General features: G+C 38.4%; 1 protein-coding gene across 2 annotated transcripts in view; it reads left to right on the top strand.

The window, feature by feature from the left end:
• EXOC5 (exocyst complex component 5) overlaps window positions 1-10,004 on the top strand; it is a 28,705-nt gene extending 18,701 nt beyond the window's left edge. For both annotated transcript variants that reach the window (XM_082762417.1, XM_082762416.1), the window contains 6 exons: window positions 1,746-1,854; window positions 2,476-2,596; window positions 3,361-3,447; window positions 5,910-6,018; window positions 7,003-7,218; window positions 7,601-10,004. In XM_082762417.1, the coding sequence (XP_082618543.1) occupies window positions 1,746-1,854; window positions 2,476-2,596; window positions 3,361-3,447; window positions 5,910-6,018; window positions 7,003-7,218; window positions 7,601-7,789 (831 nt within the window). In that variant the 3' untranslated portion in view covers window positions 7,790-10,004. The remainder of the gene's footprint in view (window positions 1-1,745; window positions 1,855-2,475; window positions 2,597-3,360; window positions 3,448-5,909; window positions 6,019-7,002; window positions 7,219-7,600) is intronic.
• Window positions 10,005-14,389: the final 4,385 nt, after the last annotated feature.

Genomic DNA, 14,389 nt, shown 5'->3' with positions numbered 1-14,389 from the left:
CAGATACTAATTCAGCAGTTGATCTTTAGTGTCAAGTGCCAGTTGTTCTAGCTTACGGGACTAATCACCAGTATCACCAACAAAATTATTTATTTTATGAGTAGAAATAATCTTTATTATTGTTTGCCTTGGTAACTTTCTACTTTTCTTTAAAAATACTTTAAGCTTAAAAAGAAAACAACTCTTTGTTTTAATTAAATCACTTGTTTTACTGCCTGTCACTTACTATTTGGTATTTAGTTTAAATGAAACCCCTTGTAATTTAATTGCGGACTTAAATCAATAATTGGGATTTTTATTAGCTAAACGCACTTAATTCTAACAATATTTTATGCCTCTAACATTCTAAATTAGTTCAGTGTATAAAGCTTTTAACATTTTAGATATTCAGAAGTTTTAATATTTTAGATTCTAAGAGGGGGTAAAGATGTAATAAAATAGAAGTATGGCACAGACGTGATAGACATTCCTAGTGGTGGAAGTCAGTAACTGCAAGACACAGGTAGAACATCTTTTTTCTCAGTATGATAGTTGCTATGAACTTTTTAAATTCATGATACCAACTTTTTGTAATTGTTCATTCTTTTTTTTCCCCATTCCTATTAGGATCAGATTTTTTTAATGCTTGGTCTAAAACCAATATTTTTTTTTTTTTTGGGGGGGGGGGGGAAGGAAGGAGGGAGAGGATGCTGCTAAGATTGTCATGGGGGCAATTCGCTATGCAAAGAAAAAGTCAATTAAGTCCCTGGCTAGCTTATGGCAATATTTATATTATGTGACAGATGTGTACAGGTACACTGTGTGTCCTGACTATTTTTTTAGGAAAAATAAGTCGATAGTTCTGAACGTAACAATATATTAAAACATTCCTCTGATTGGAAATTTCTGTAACAAGGTGGCGTTTTTTATGGGTGGTTTTCAGGCATACAGAGGAAGTCTTTGGGAATGCTGTTATGTAAATTAACTTGAATTGCAATAATAATTTTATTCCTAGCTTCTTAAATCTTCACTTAATTCCATAGAAACCAAAGCCCTATTTCTTATGTGCAAAAGCCCTGTCACATTTTTCTTTAGAAAGTGGATTTACTGACAGGTTGCTGTCCAAAATCCTGTGTTGCTTACAGTTCATGAAGGTATATATGTGAGCATTACTCTACTTAATAAAAATTTTCATGCTCTGACTCCAGCTGAACTGTGATAAATGGAGCTGAGGTTCAGTCTGGATTATTTGTTGAGGTATGGTGACAGTGATGGAAGAACAGCTGTGCTGGCTGACAGTGAAGGTCCATCTAACCCAGCGTCCTGTCCTCTAGCAGTGGCTACTAGCAGAAGCTTAGTAAAAGACAAAAAGGCAGGGCATGTATAGAGTCATCTTCTCCAGGTACATTCTCCCACCATCCAGCAGTCTGTGGTTCAGGTGATTGCTGGGATTACATCTAGATGCTAGTGTTTTAAGAACTTAATGAATAGCTTCCTTAATTTATTATTATTACTATTAGAATCTGTTTATTTTTGCTTTCTATAGCATCCTGTGGCATATTATCTTCATTTTAACTGTTGATGCTGAAGATTTTGTTGATACTAACTACTGCTCCTGAGTAGTTCTCTGTATGGATACTTTTAATTTAGAATAAAATTTCAGTTATTTTGAAGTATTTATTATATTTTAAGGTTATCAATATCAGATAAACTTTCAAATGTATGTAGAACTGACCTTTAGGATATTTTTTTCTTTTTCTTTCAAGCTCTCTGATCCGTCTGACTTACCGAAGAATGCTTTCAGAATTTTTTCTATGCTTGTAGAATTCTTATGTACTGAACACATCGATTATGCATTAGAAACAGGCCTCGCTGGTGAGTATAATATCTTTTGAACGCGTCATCTCATTGACCTTTTCGTGCAGACCAACTTTACAGATCGTTGCCTTGCTTTATTGATTGGCTTTGTTCAAAATATATTGGCTAAATGAAATTTGGTTTTTGTGTTTGGAAGTCAGCTTTTAATGTCTTCTGAAGTGTTACTTCTACTCGGAGAATTCATGCACGGATGGAAATGTGCTGCTGTCTTCAAAAAGATTTGTATCAGAAATCTGGACATCAACACTACTTCTGCTAATTTTTTTTATATGTTTTTATACTTACGCATTTTTAAAAGTGACACTAAACAAGAAAACTGCTTGTGTTAAGAAGTTGACAATATGAACCAGTCTTTCCTCAGTGAAAGCATAAAAACTGTGTTCTGAAGAAATATTTAAATTTTTCTTTTTGCTTTTGGAAACTTTAAAAGCAAGATATTTCTATGCTTACCTGATATAGCTATGAGAAGTATTCTATATATGGCACCATGGTAAATTTTTCAAACTCTAAGCCTGTGATCTAATAACTCATGGAAAAATCCTGCAGACTTAAAATATCATCATGCTAATTAAAGAACTGCTTATCATTACAATCCTAACAAAACCTTCTTTGCTTTAGGCATTCCCTCTTCTGATTCAAAGAACGCAAATCTTTATTTCTTGGATGTTGTCCACCAGGCCAATACTATCTTCCATTTATTTGATAAGCAGTTCAATGATCATCTAATGCCATTAATCAGGTACCTTTATTTTGATTGTCTCTTCCTTTTGAATAGTCATTTTTGGTGAACAAAGCAATTTTTTTATTGTTCATCTCTGTTAAGAGGAGTTTATTCTTGGAGTGGTTCTGCTTGATGTTGTGGGAAGATAAAATACTGTAATGGGAGGGAGAGGAAGGGAAGTTAAACTGATCTGTATCTTAGATAACCACGGGGAGAGAGGGAGCTCCAAGAGTATTGATACGAAGTAGAGACAAGTTGCTCTGCAGAGACCTCACTGCTCTATTGCAGGCCAGGACTAAAGGATTTTTTTTATTTACATCCTGGGCTGAGCTGGCAATATCAGGGCTGCAGAGATTGTTGGAGATATCAGTCTCTGCAGAGGAAGAAGCTCACCACATCATGAGCTACATGAAAGCTGTATGTTGTTAGGACCCGCTGGTTGGATATGCTCAAGGCAGAGCTCACAGATGTTCTGTGAAAAGCTGGGTTTGCTTGCTAGTGTGGCAGCAGCTGGCAGCAGCAGAGAAGCACCGTGTTCAGCAGACACAATGCTGCTTGAAGTGTCCTGCAGTACTGCCCGTCAGCACTCCGCAAGCCCTATTTGTAGGGTCCGATGGCTTTCAAGGCTGTTGATTTGTTGCTCTAAAGAGAGCTAACTCCATCTAAACTAGTCTTTTTTTGATGGTAGGTCTTTGCACATTTATGTTGTAATTAACAGCCCCAGCTAACAAATTTGTTTCGGTATTTTAACCTCACTTACACAACCCTTTATGCTGTTGCAGTTCTTCTCCTAAATTGTCTGAATGCCTTCAGAAGAAAAAGGACATCATAGAACAAATGGAAGTGAAGCTGGATATGGGTATTGATAGGCAAGTAAACATTTAAGCTTTCTGTTGATCACTGGTTCCCGTAAAACTCCTTTGTGATGTATTACTAGTTTTCCTTTTTTTTAAAGGTGAATTATTTCTGAACACAGAATTGATTTCTTCTACCTTTATTCTGCATAGGAAGTTTAGATTTTGTTTGTTTACATGGTATATTTTCCATGGCAGATTTCTGACCTCTGGAAAGATATTACTGACATATTTGGTTATGCTGACAGAGTGCTTTTTATTTTATTTTATAAAATTCAGTTTTATCTTATTGTCTCATGCTTTTTCCTTTAAAGGCAGAAGGAGTGATGATTGAAATAGGTTAAAGGATTGCAGAATTTCCATAAGGAGCAAAGTTTGACAAAAATAGGTTAGATGACTTGTTTGAATCTGTGCAGTGCTATGGATTAGACCTAGTCATAGAAGTCTGTAGACCTGGAATAATTTTGTTTCTGACATTGACTTGCTTTGAGGTTGTGACTCATTTAAATCTTTTTTCCATTTCTTCATATAAAAATGAGGGGATAGCCATAAAAATTGTAAATGAAAATCATAGCTGTTCTGCAGCAGGGGAAAGTAACAAGCTTAATGTTAGGAAACCAAACTTGTGTGACTGACTGCCCTACTTTGCTCCAGGAAGCATGCAGTCTTCCAATATTTCAAGGATGGTATTCAGCCTAGAACCAGTTACCTAACCTTTACATCGCTGTTTTCTCTCTGCAGTGATGGAAATAAACCTTCTTGTGGGAAGTGAGGGCTACAATTGAAATTATCACTGAAGTTTTTATAAGAATCTCTCTGTACTGGAGAGGGATGAGACCAGCATTGCATAGAAAAGCAGGCATTGCATTTGTGTCCTACAGGACACTTCCTGCAGAGATGAGGAAGAGATTTGATATATTATATTTGCAGAGAGCTCAAAGAGTTATTTCTTAATAAGCATTTTCTGCATGTGCAAGAAGAAAGGTGGAGGTGCAACATGTGCAAGTAACAATCAAGGTTTGAGCTGCTCCTGCTAGAACTTTATCTAGAGGCTTAAATTCAAAGCTTGAAATAAAATACTTGAAGTATAATTGAGACTGTACGATTGGGTGTAGCAGGCATGGGTCAGTCATCAGCATTAGAATAGTTTGTAGCTGTTTGTGTGAAATAACTAATCTCTTAGAAGTGGCAGACTGTGAAGAACAAGTCCCTGTTGGAAAAGAGTACGTTCAAAGGTTTGTGGATGGGGTCTTCAAAAACATTTAAGCTTTGGCACATGCAAACAAGATTAGTTTTCAGATGAATGTTATGTGTAAAATGTGTCTATGTGCCTGCTTACACTCTGCTTTGTAGTACCATTGATGCTGTTAAGAACCGATTAACTTGTTAAAGAATTTATCTAGTTTTAAAAAATTAAAAAAAAAAAAAGGTAAATTTCTAGATGTTGATGGTTTCAATACCACCCAATCTGTACAGGTCCTGCAGCACGTTCTGGAATGGCATTCCCAACAAATGTCTACCTCTATAAAAGTGATTTACTCTATGCATAGAAAATAATGAATTTTAACGGATCAATATAGTCCCTCTTTAGATATATGTGGTGTTCTCCTCTTCACCCATAGAACTTGAATCTTTCAAGTCCCATAACAGCCTGGACTGTGTTTTTTGAAGGGGAGCAGGGGAAAGGAGGGAAGTTTGAGTGGAGGGTGAGGTGGGGAAAAAGTATGGGGAGAGACAGGAGGAGGTTCCTGGCAAAGGTGGACGCTGGGACCTCTCTGAGCTGCTTTGATGTTTGACTTTTGGGTTGCACTTAAAAGCAAACCAGTTCCTTGGCCTTAGATAATGTTCTGAAAAGACATATCTGGAAGTGGAGGAATAAATGGCACTATAAAACTCTACTAGAATTTTGAGAACAAGAGAAATACCAAGCTGTAGCACAGAAAGAGGTGCTCTCCTTACCCTGCTTTTCTTTCATTTTTGCAAGTGTTTTCTGATGCAATGGGATCTAATTCTAGTAAATTAAGTGTTTGGAATGCTTCCTTCGGTTGTCCAGTTCCCTCAGCAAAGAGGAAAGCTATCCAGTTTCTCCAAAGAGCTGGGTTTGAATGGCTTACTTCCCTGTTAATGTGTCCCCTGTAAAACTAGCTGGTCAGGATGCTGTGTGCTGGTCTTGAAGACACTTAAATTAGAGCAAAGTGGTGTTTTTTTTTTCCCCTAATTCTCCTTTTCTTAACTGCTTATTTAAAATCAACTTGTCTTCTCCAGAGAACTGCATTGCAGTTTCAATCCCTTGCTGCTTACAATATATTTGCCTTTCGTATATCTTATATAGATTACAGAAATATTAGGTAGTGAGATTTCCTCATCGTTTTATGCTGCATACTTTTGCATAGAATCATGTCAATATATGTAGATATAAAAATCAAGCAAATGAAAGTATTCTCTTTAAAATCCCAAATTTATTTTTAACTTTAAAGGACGCTGAATTGTATGATTGGACAGATGAAGCACATCTTGGCTGCAGAGCAAAAGAAGACAGATTTTAAACCAGAAGATGAAAACAATGTTTTGATTCAATATACTAATGTAAGTAAACAAAGCTATATAGATGAGTTGGAACTTCAAATGCACTTGAGTGATATCAGGTACAGGATGATGTTTAACAAAGACACATTTGACAACATTTGTATTTGATTAATTTAGTTAGCAATTCCATTTTGTACTAAGCAATTGTAAACTGTTCTGGGCTCTCTTCCTCACACTGAAGAGCAACATTAGGAGTTTTGTATCTAGTGTCAGACACAGATCGGTAGCTGCTGGACAAAATGTCACATTCTTTCCCTTCCCAAGAGGCCCAGATTTGAAACAGGTTTTTTAGCTGAAAACTAGTTTCTGAAACTCATAGCTTAAAGCTAATTATCAGATGCTCTAGTTGCTGGGTGCTTTTTACCCTTAGGATGTCAGAAGCGTAAGAAAACACAATGGGTATGGCAAGACCAATTTTTCCTGTAAAATGTTCTTTACCACCATATCTGTTGAAATCCCAGACTCCAGGCTGCAGAAATACAGCTGTAGGGCTGGGTTACATTAGTCTTTTGTTAGGAAATGCAGAGAGGTGTAGAGAACAAATTATTATTAATGGAGAGAAGTAGGAGGACTGCCTGAATACCTGAAGCCAGATGGAAATGGGAAAAGTGGAGCAGTAAGATTGGTACTTGTGGGAAGAGTGAGGATGGCTGTTAATTTGGGCTTGTAATTACTGCTAATGAGGTTTGTAATCACCTTGGTTTTCCCCCTTGGTCAATCATTGCTTAAATTAAAAGCACAAACAGAAGTGCTCTCTTCTGAACTGATATGAAGTAAAACTTAGTGGAATGTTGTCTTGCATCTGTCTTTCTACTTGCATTTTTGCCTCTATGGCAAATGAAAAACTGTTTGAATTGTTAATTAGAAAATAACTAATGGTGTTGTGCTTCAGCAATTTTAGAACTTAGTAACTGATGTTTAGCTTATGATCTAGTAGCCACTTTATGAGAACAGGTTCCTAGAATTTATTTATTTTTTTTAAAGGCTTGTGTTAAAGTCTGCAGCTATGTCAGGAAGCAGGTGGAAAAGATCAGAAATTCTATGGATGGTAAGAATGTCGACACAGTTTTGATGGAGCTTGGAGTTCGTTTTCATCGACTCATCTATGAACACCTACAGCAATATTCCTACAGTTGCATGGGAGGCATGTTGGCTATTTGTGATGTGGCTGAATATAGGAAGTGTGCCAAAGACTTCAAGGTAAGCTATGTGTATGTTGGTGATGTACAGCCGTGTTTCTGAGTTAGGTACTATTTTTCACCAGAAGTTTTCATAGGAAGTCTTCATAAAAATAGTCTGTTTCTGTTTGGACATCAGCATTTCACATAGTGATGTTACATATTCTGTTCCTGTAATGGTAGTTCTTTATCGTGTCCTAAAAAGAACAAAAGCCCAGAAACTCAGAAAAACATGTGCCTATGCATGTATTTATGCACACATGAAGAAAGAATGACTGAAATGCATCTTCTGTAGGGAAGAAGTGTTTTGAGAATCTGGATGGATGTTGTGTTGTAAGACTTAAAGTAGCTTTTATTCTTAATACCCATCTCTTTTTTTTTTTTTTTTCCTCTCTCAACCACAGATTGCGCTGGTGTTACAGCTGTTTGATACTTTGCATGCACTTTGCAACCTTCTGGTTGTAGCCCCGGATAACTTAAAGCAAGTTTGCTCAGGAGAACAACTTGCTAATCTGGACAAGAACATCCTTCACTCCTTTGTTCAGCTGCGTGTTGATTACAGGTCTGCTCGTCTTGCTCGTCACTTCAGCTGAGAGCATGGAATGAAACCTTTGGGCAGGCCTCAGTTAGAAAGCACAGGGAATGATTTCTTACCAAACCATGGTTGTAACTTTTGTGGGGTAATGACTGTTCAGACTAAATCAGCAGCCATATTTAGACATGACTATGTAGAATGCGAGCAGGTAAAAATCAGAATGATATCTCACGTAACCTAAAGTTCTCCCACTGATGAATTTTTTTGCAAAACTACTTGCTACTGTTTTTTTCTTATTGGAAACGTTGTGGGGAAGCAAGTGGTACAATGAAAGTATTTTAGTCTTCAATATTGAATTATCAGATACCATTTGTTAGACTTGAACTACAGAGCATAGCGTAGGTAATGGATTACATAGAATAGACCAATGTAAAAACATTCTTCATCAATTTTAATGACTTAGACTTCAGCACAGCTAATCATAATCAAATTATCTTTGATTGGTGTTTCTAAGTCATTTCTTTCATTTAAAATGTTATCCTGCTCAATGTAATTTCTTGCTCTAATTAATTAGTTTGGAATTTCTTTGAGATGTAGAAGTGAAAGGAACGCTATCCCAGAAAGATGTAATTTATTCATTGTGTAGCATTCTAAACAGAACTAAAGTGGTGAAAAGATTTTTGATTTTTACTTTTTTTTTTTTTTTTTTAACCTAATAGTCAAGGGCCCACTGGGATATATTGGGATTGTATGACATTCTTGTTTCTGTTTGTTTGATACTGGCACACTGAATTTTATATATGCTTCTAAAGGTAATGCAGCTGCCTTGTCAAAGGCATCCTTGCTACAAGGTGAAGGTGCACATGGTTGGGTTAATACAACTTTTTCCTGTCTCTTGTTTTGTATGTAAATAAATTCAGATTATAACAAGTGAAAGGATAAAATGTAGCCCAATTGTTCATTTGTACGTGGGAGGAACGGACGGCAGCTCTAGCAAAAAACCTAAAGGTAAAATTTCTTGTGCTGAAGATAAGTGATCCTCAGTGCCTGAGCAATATGAAATGGTGAAGTGTGCAAAAGCTTTTTTTCCACTGCTCTTAATTTCAATATTGGAGACAGACTACTTTTACGCCAGTTATGCTCCAGCATTTGTTGAAGGTGCTTCTGAGATGGAGCCATAGTGTGCGTATAGTAAACTGAAGCAATTAGTGATGTTTGAAACATTTGGGGTAGCTTTTCCACAAACAGTTGAAAATTGTTATGAATAGACCTTCGTTCAGAATAAGCTCATGTGGAAAACAGGTTGGAACTGCTGTGGTTTGTGTCTTCAGCCTGACTTGCATCAGCCTTGAACAGATAATCTGTAACACTTCATTTTATTTCTACAGTGGGCTCAGCATACATTATGAAAACTTCTTTCTCTCCCATTGTTAGAACAGCATTTCTATAAATTTACATTATTGGTCAGTCAAATAAAATTATTTTCCTCTTTTGTTAATGACTTCCCAGGTGCAGTCAATATTGACAGACTTGTGTGGAACTTCTCTTGGTTAGCTGAGTTTCTTCTGCTTCATTTTATATTTAGCAGAGCATTATATCGGTAAACAAGAGAATGGGTGCCAGACTTTCTCAAAGTATTCTGTGAGACTGGCTGCTTTGTTGAGCTGCATAGCTCTGTTCCTTGGCCATGGCAAAACCACAAACAGGTTTGGACACTGGAGGAGGCACATGCTTGCACTGCTGCCATTTATTTTTTTTTTCAAAAGCTCTGATGTGAATTCAGATGATACCTCTCTTACCTCTGTAACTGAAAGCCAACAATTTTAAGGCTGTGGTTTTATTAACCAATACAAAACCTTTCTACAAAAAGTGTCAATTTGTAATAAAGACTTAAGAACAATGAACATCATTGTAAGATTGCAGATCACAGAAGTGCTTCAGAATTTGTTGTATGATTGTTTTGAGTTATTTTAAGGTTGTATGAAATGTATTTACCATATTTCTTGCTTTATTAGCTGTGTTTCTCATGCATATGCTCAGTGCAATATTTTCATTATGCCTGTTAACAGGAGGTGGCATAAAGTAGGTGAATACTTAAAAACGTAGATATGTAAACTCTTCCTCAATAAAAAGAATTTCCTCCAGATACTTTTTTTCATTTCATTTCCACGTTCTACGAATATCTTTATACTCAATTGTAAAAAACCCTTCTATTTAAAAATAAAAAAAGAATAAAAGTAACTTTACTGACCAAATTTATCACTGGTGTGAGCTCTCCCTTTTCCCTTTCCTTGAAAAACCTCCCCAGGCACACACAAACAGTTTCTATTTTGGGAGAAGACTGCGTTGTCAGTAAGTTCACTTTGCAATACAACTGGGATCGGGATGGGGCAGGGAACTATAATTTTCACACATTTTTAAGTTTAGAGCTATTATAGCATGTAATTTGGGAAAATATTTCTGCTGGTTTCTGAATACAATAAAGTACTATCCAAAATACAAATATGCATTTTAACGTTGGTGTAATGAAGTAAAGTATTGCCTTCCTAATGCTCGCTCCTAGAACATTGGCATTTAACAGGCTGGCAGCCAAATGGATGCCTGAGAGGAGGTGTGTGAATGTGTGTGTAATTATGTTGTCTACAATTGGTGAAAATGGCTTTGCAGTAAACTGTTGTAGGCTGGAAAATAAGCTGTGTTTTTAGAAGTCCTATAATTTCGTAACATTATTTGGTGTTGTATAATGTTTGCGTGCACGCAGAGCGCAAGGAGGAGTAGGGGCTCTGTGAGAATACTTCTCGGTGCAAGTAAAAATGAAATTGGGAAGTGGAAGTGCTTGGAAAAGAGAGAAGATCTAGATATTTAGAAAGAGTAAGAAGTGAAGACATCAATTAAAAGGATATGGAGAACAACTTTAAATGAAATAACGTGGCACGTGGAAGAAGGAGGTTAAAGCCTGATTAATAGAAAGCTGGCGTACACATCAACCCGTGAGAATAAGCAGGATTGGAATTAGTCTTTTTTCAGCTACATTCCCATCCTGAAATGAAGTGAGCCTCCAGAGGAGGGGGACTGGCTAAAACACTTTGCCTTGGCGCTGCTTGTTCATCTCAAAACCATTGGATTCAACAGCAAACGGCTTTCCATACTCAAGTGTCAATCTGCTCTGAAGTACAGGTAATAATGCTGTAAACGTGAGCTCTGTGTATTTCTGCTGTGAGTAGAAGTGCTTCAGCTGTGTGCAGTCTGATTGGATGGGAGGAAAAATTGCCAGAGTTGAGCTGCTTTTATTATTTTTATTTTTATTTCTTCCAAGACTGCAGCGATCTTGATAATGGTAAGTGACTGACTTGAGAGCTGCACAGTATTGATGGGGGCAGGTCTCCTTAAAGTCACAATCAATAAGAGAACTTGGTTTGGATTTTGTTTTATTTTTTTTTTTGTCCTCTCAGCTTTCACTAAGTCACTTTAAATGACTGGTTGCTTCAGCGTGTGACCGCCACAGATAAATTTCTGTTGCCCAAGGAGGAATATTCCATTAGCTAGTTAGTGCTGGAGTGTTGTGACTGAGTGTTGTCTGAAACAATCGCTCCATTTCTGTAGGAAATGTGGCAAATGGGTGACAAAAAAGCTGCATCTCGTGAAGTGCCATGAAAAGGGAGAGGCCTTTGGGTTCCGTTGTGGGTCCAGGTGTGCCTGCTCTTCAGAAACCCTTAGATCCAAATTTCTTAAGGCAGTGCACACATGGCAGTAAATCCAGTGTACTGAGATGTCACAAAAAAATTCCAAAAAGGAGTGGTGCGCTTTGGATTAAACTTTTGCTGCAGTAGCTATCCCATTTTGGATTAGTACTGGAGTTAAACTAGTCACAGACAGGACAACCAGTCCAGGCTGAGCTGCTTGTTCCTTCTCAGTGAAGGAAGCAGATATCACGGTAGTTGCTCATCTAATTCCAGATGCAGGTAGTGGCTCTGCTTTGTACTTCCTGGCTCCAGAGCAGCAGGGAGGATAAACCAGCCCTCCATGCCAAAAGCTGCTCTCCTAGAGGACATCAGAAAGGCAGGAGCATCTCTCCTGCCCTCTTGTTCTGCTAGATACTGGCTTCAAGGCATGATTTCCCCAACCCCCACTTGTAAGCAGAGGCAGATTTGTGTCTTGCTATCTGCCTTGGAGTATTTTCTCTCTGGACATGGAGTGGACAGGCTGGCACATTGTTTGGCTTTTCTTTCTCAGTTGTTCCTACACCTGTTCAAAGGAGCGGAGGGAGGGAGATTGCCTGCCCAGTCATGTTCGCTGCTTAGCTTCTCTTTTCTTTTTTCCTCCTCTCTCCTAATTTCTTTTGGTGGCAGGAGATTTCTATACTATGTCTTCTGCTTATCTTTGAGTGGAGAAGCAGCTGTGTTTGCCTGTCTTCTTTTCACTTGTATGGGGCACTGCTTATCCTGTGTCAATACAGCCTTTAGTCTATGTGGAAGCCCTGCTTTCTGCTCTTATTCTATTAGCTTTACTTCTCTGTGTCCTATTTTCCTCTCCAGATCTCTCAGGACTGCAGTCCCTTCCCCAGTGTCACAACGTTACTAGAGCAAACCCTTTAACTTTGCAGCATGGCTTCTAAAGACCCCTACACACCCACTGCAGTGGTTCTTCAGCCACTTGTAGCCTGGTTGGTGGAGGATTTTGGCTCCCTTCCCTTTTTTCTTGCTACCTTCCCTGTATTCCATCACCTCTGTGGGTCAGTGCTTTCAATATGCTCTCCCCTATTACCTGTCTGTGCAGTGCATTGTATGAGATATTTCATGTAAGGGACCAGCCATGGGGAAAAGCTGTCGTGCATCTCCAGTGCCCACTGTAATGTCCAGAAAACTAATGTGAGATTTAAAGATGAGACCTGTTTGAATAGTATCTTTAAATATGGCTTAATAAACCAAAATGGGAGAAAAAATCATGCTTGAGAGTCAAAATGTCTTATTTTTAATAAATTCTTCATAGTGATTTGAGATAAAAATCAATTTAGGACTTCCTCTGAGTGGCCCTAAATCCTGCTTGTCTGTCTGTGTGATTTCCCCTCTGAGGATGGAGGGGACCTTGGAACAGAGGCTGCAAAAACATCCCACTGGCAAGCTGTGGCTGTTCCTACCCTCACCATGCTCAAGCCCGTCCTTGTCCCACTGATAACACCCCTAGGGGAAGGGTCAGCACACGCACTCCTTGCCTGCCCTCATCCTCCCCATCTTGTGTAGCCTTGGTACAGGGCGATGTGAGGCCTTTGTGTCACCTTTGTGTTGAAGAAGAGACTTTGTTTTGTCCTTTCGAGGCTGTCCAAAGGGTCCAGTAGCTCCAAACCACGTTTAGTCATCCTTGCATGGCCAGAATTGGTGTCACGAGACACTTAGCTCATAGTGCTGTGTTGGTGAGTTCATCTTACAGTACGTGATGTTCTTTGAAAGCTGGTGTTTTCTTTCACTGAAAACCAAAATGGTCTCATAAGGCTGCTGGAGCCAGAGTGTAAAGAAAAACAAATGGTATTTGGGGATCGTGGTATGTGAAGGCCAACAGGAATCGTGGCAGCACTGGTGTTGCTGAAAGCTTTGGCGTGCAGGTTTGTTTTTCTCTAACCTGGATTTAAGCAGGGCTGGAGGAGAGGAAAGACTAAAAAGCACATGGACTTTTGGGTGTGAAATGGGACTCTAAATCCAGGCTGTTTCTGCTCACAGTCTGTTCTTCCCTTTTTCTGTTGTTCATCTGCTTTTCCCACCTCGACCGTTGGCCTGCTGGGGATGGGAGCTGCTCTTCCACCGAGTGCCCGGCCTCCTCGAGGCCGCCTCCCTGTCTGAAAAGAGAGGTGAAGCTGGAGAGAGGTGAACCCCAGCTTGATTCCTCGCTGGATAAATGCACGGTGACAGAGCCAAAGCAAGGTCAATAATTCCCGTTGAAAGACGCGGTTACAGTTCAACTGGCAGCACTAACCGAGGTGAAGGCAGTCATTTTGTGGCGTTTGGGTGTTGCAGAGAAGCCAGCCAGCATGAACTTGTGCTTGGAGCATTTTTGTAACGTTCATTTCACTGTAAACAATTCATTAAAATAACTTGCTAAATCTTAGGCAAGTGGATTTTTGAAGGTTGCTCATTTCACTTATCCACCCAAAGTCAATTTGAGTATGAATATATAACATTTTACTCATAATAACAAACAACTTCAGAGAAGAGACATTTATTCTGGAGGCAGAGATTCGAGCTAGACAGCAATGATGCATTACAAATATATAATTATTTGCACTAATATTTGAGCAGGTGGAATGGATTAGTACATGGTCAACATTACACTGCTGATAACATGTATTTTTCTATATTAATATGTACTGTGCAACATGTATTAAAATTGTCAATAATTCATTTTAACAGAGATAGCAATATTTATATTGCTGTGTTCTACAGACAGCAGAGTGAATTGTTAAAATGTGCAAAGCTGGGCTAGATTTAACTTAACTTTGTTTCCCTGTGTGTGTGTTTTTAATTTCTCATTTAAAAAAAATAAAAATAAAAAGCAACCTTCAAGCTAGAAAGATTTTTGCTCTTGTGTGGAATTTTTGATCCAAATCACTTTCACTCCTGCTGTCCCGAGCCTGGTAGGAAACATCTTGAAATGATACCTCCAAGCC

Source organism: Aythya marila (genome assembly GCF_965140915.1).
Source record: "Aythya marila genome assembly, chromosome: 5".
Lineage (NCBI taxonomy): Eukaryota > Metazoa > Chordata > Aves > Anseriformes > Anatidae > Aythya > Aythya marila.
Note: the sequence above shows the minus strand (reverse complement) of the source record. Positions and strands in the feature narration are given on the sequence as shown.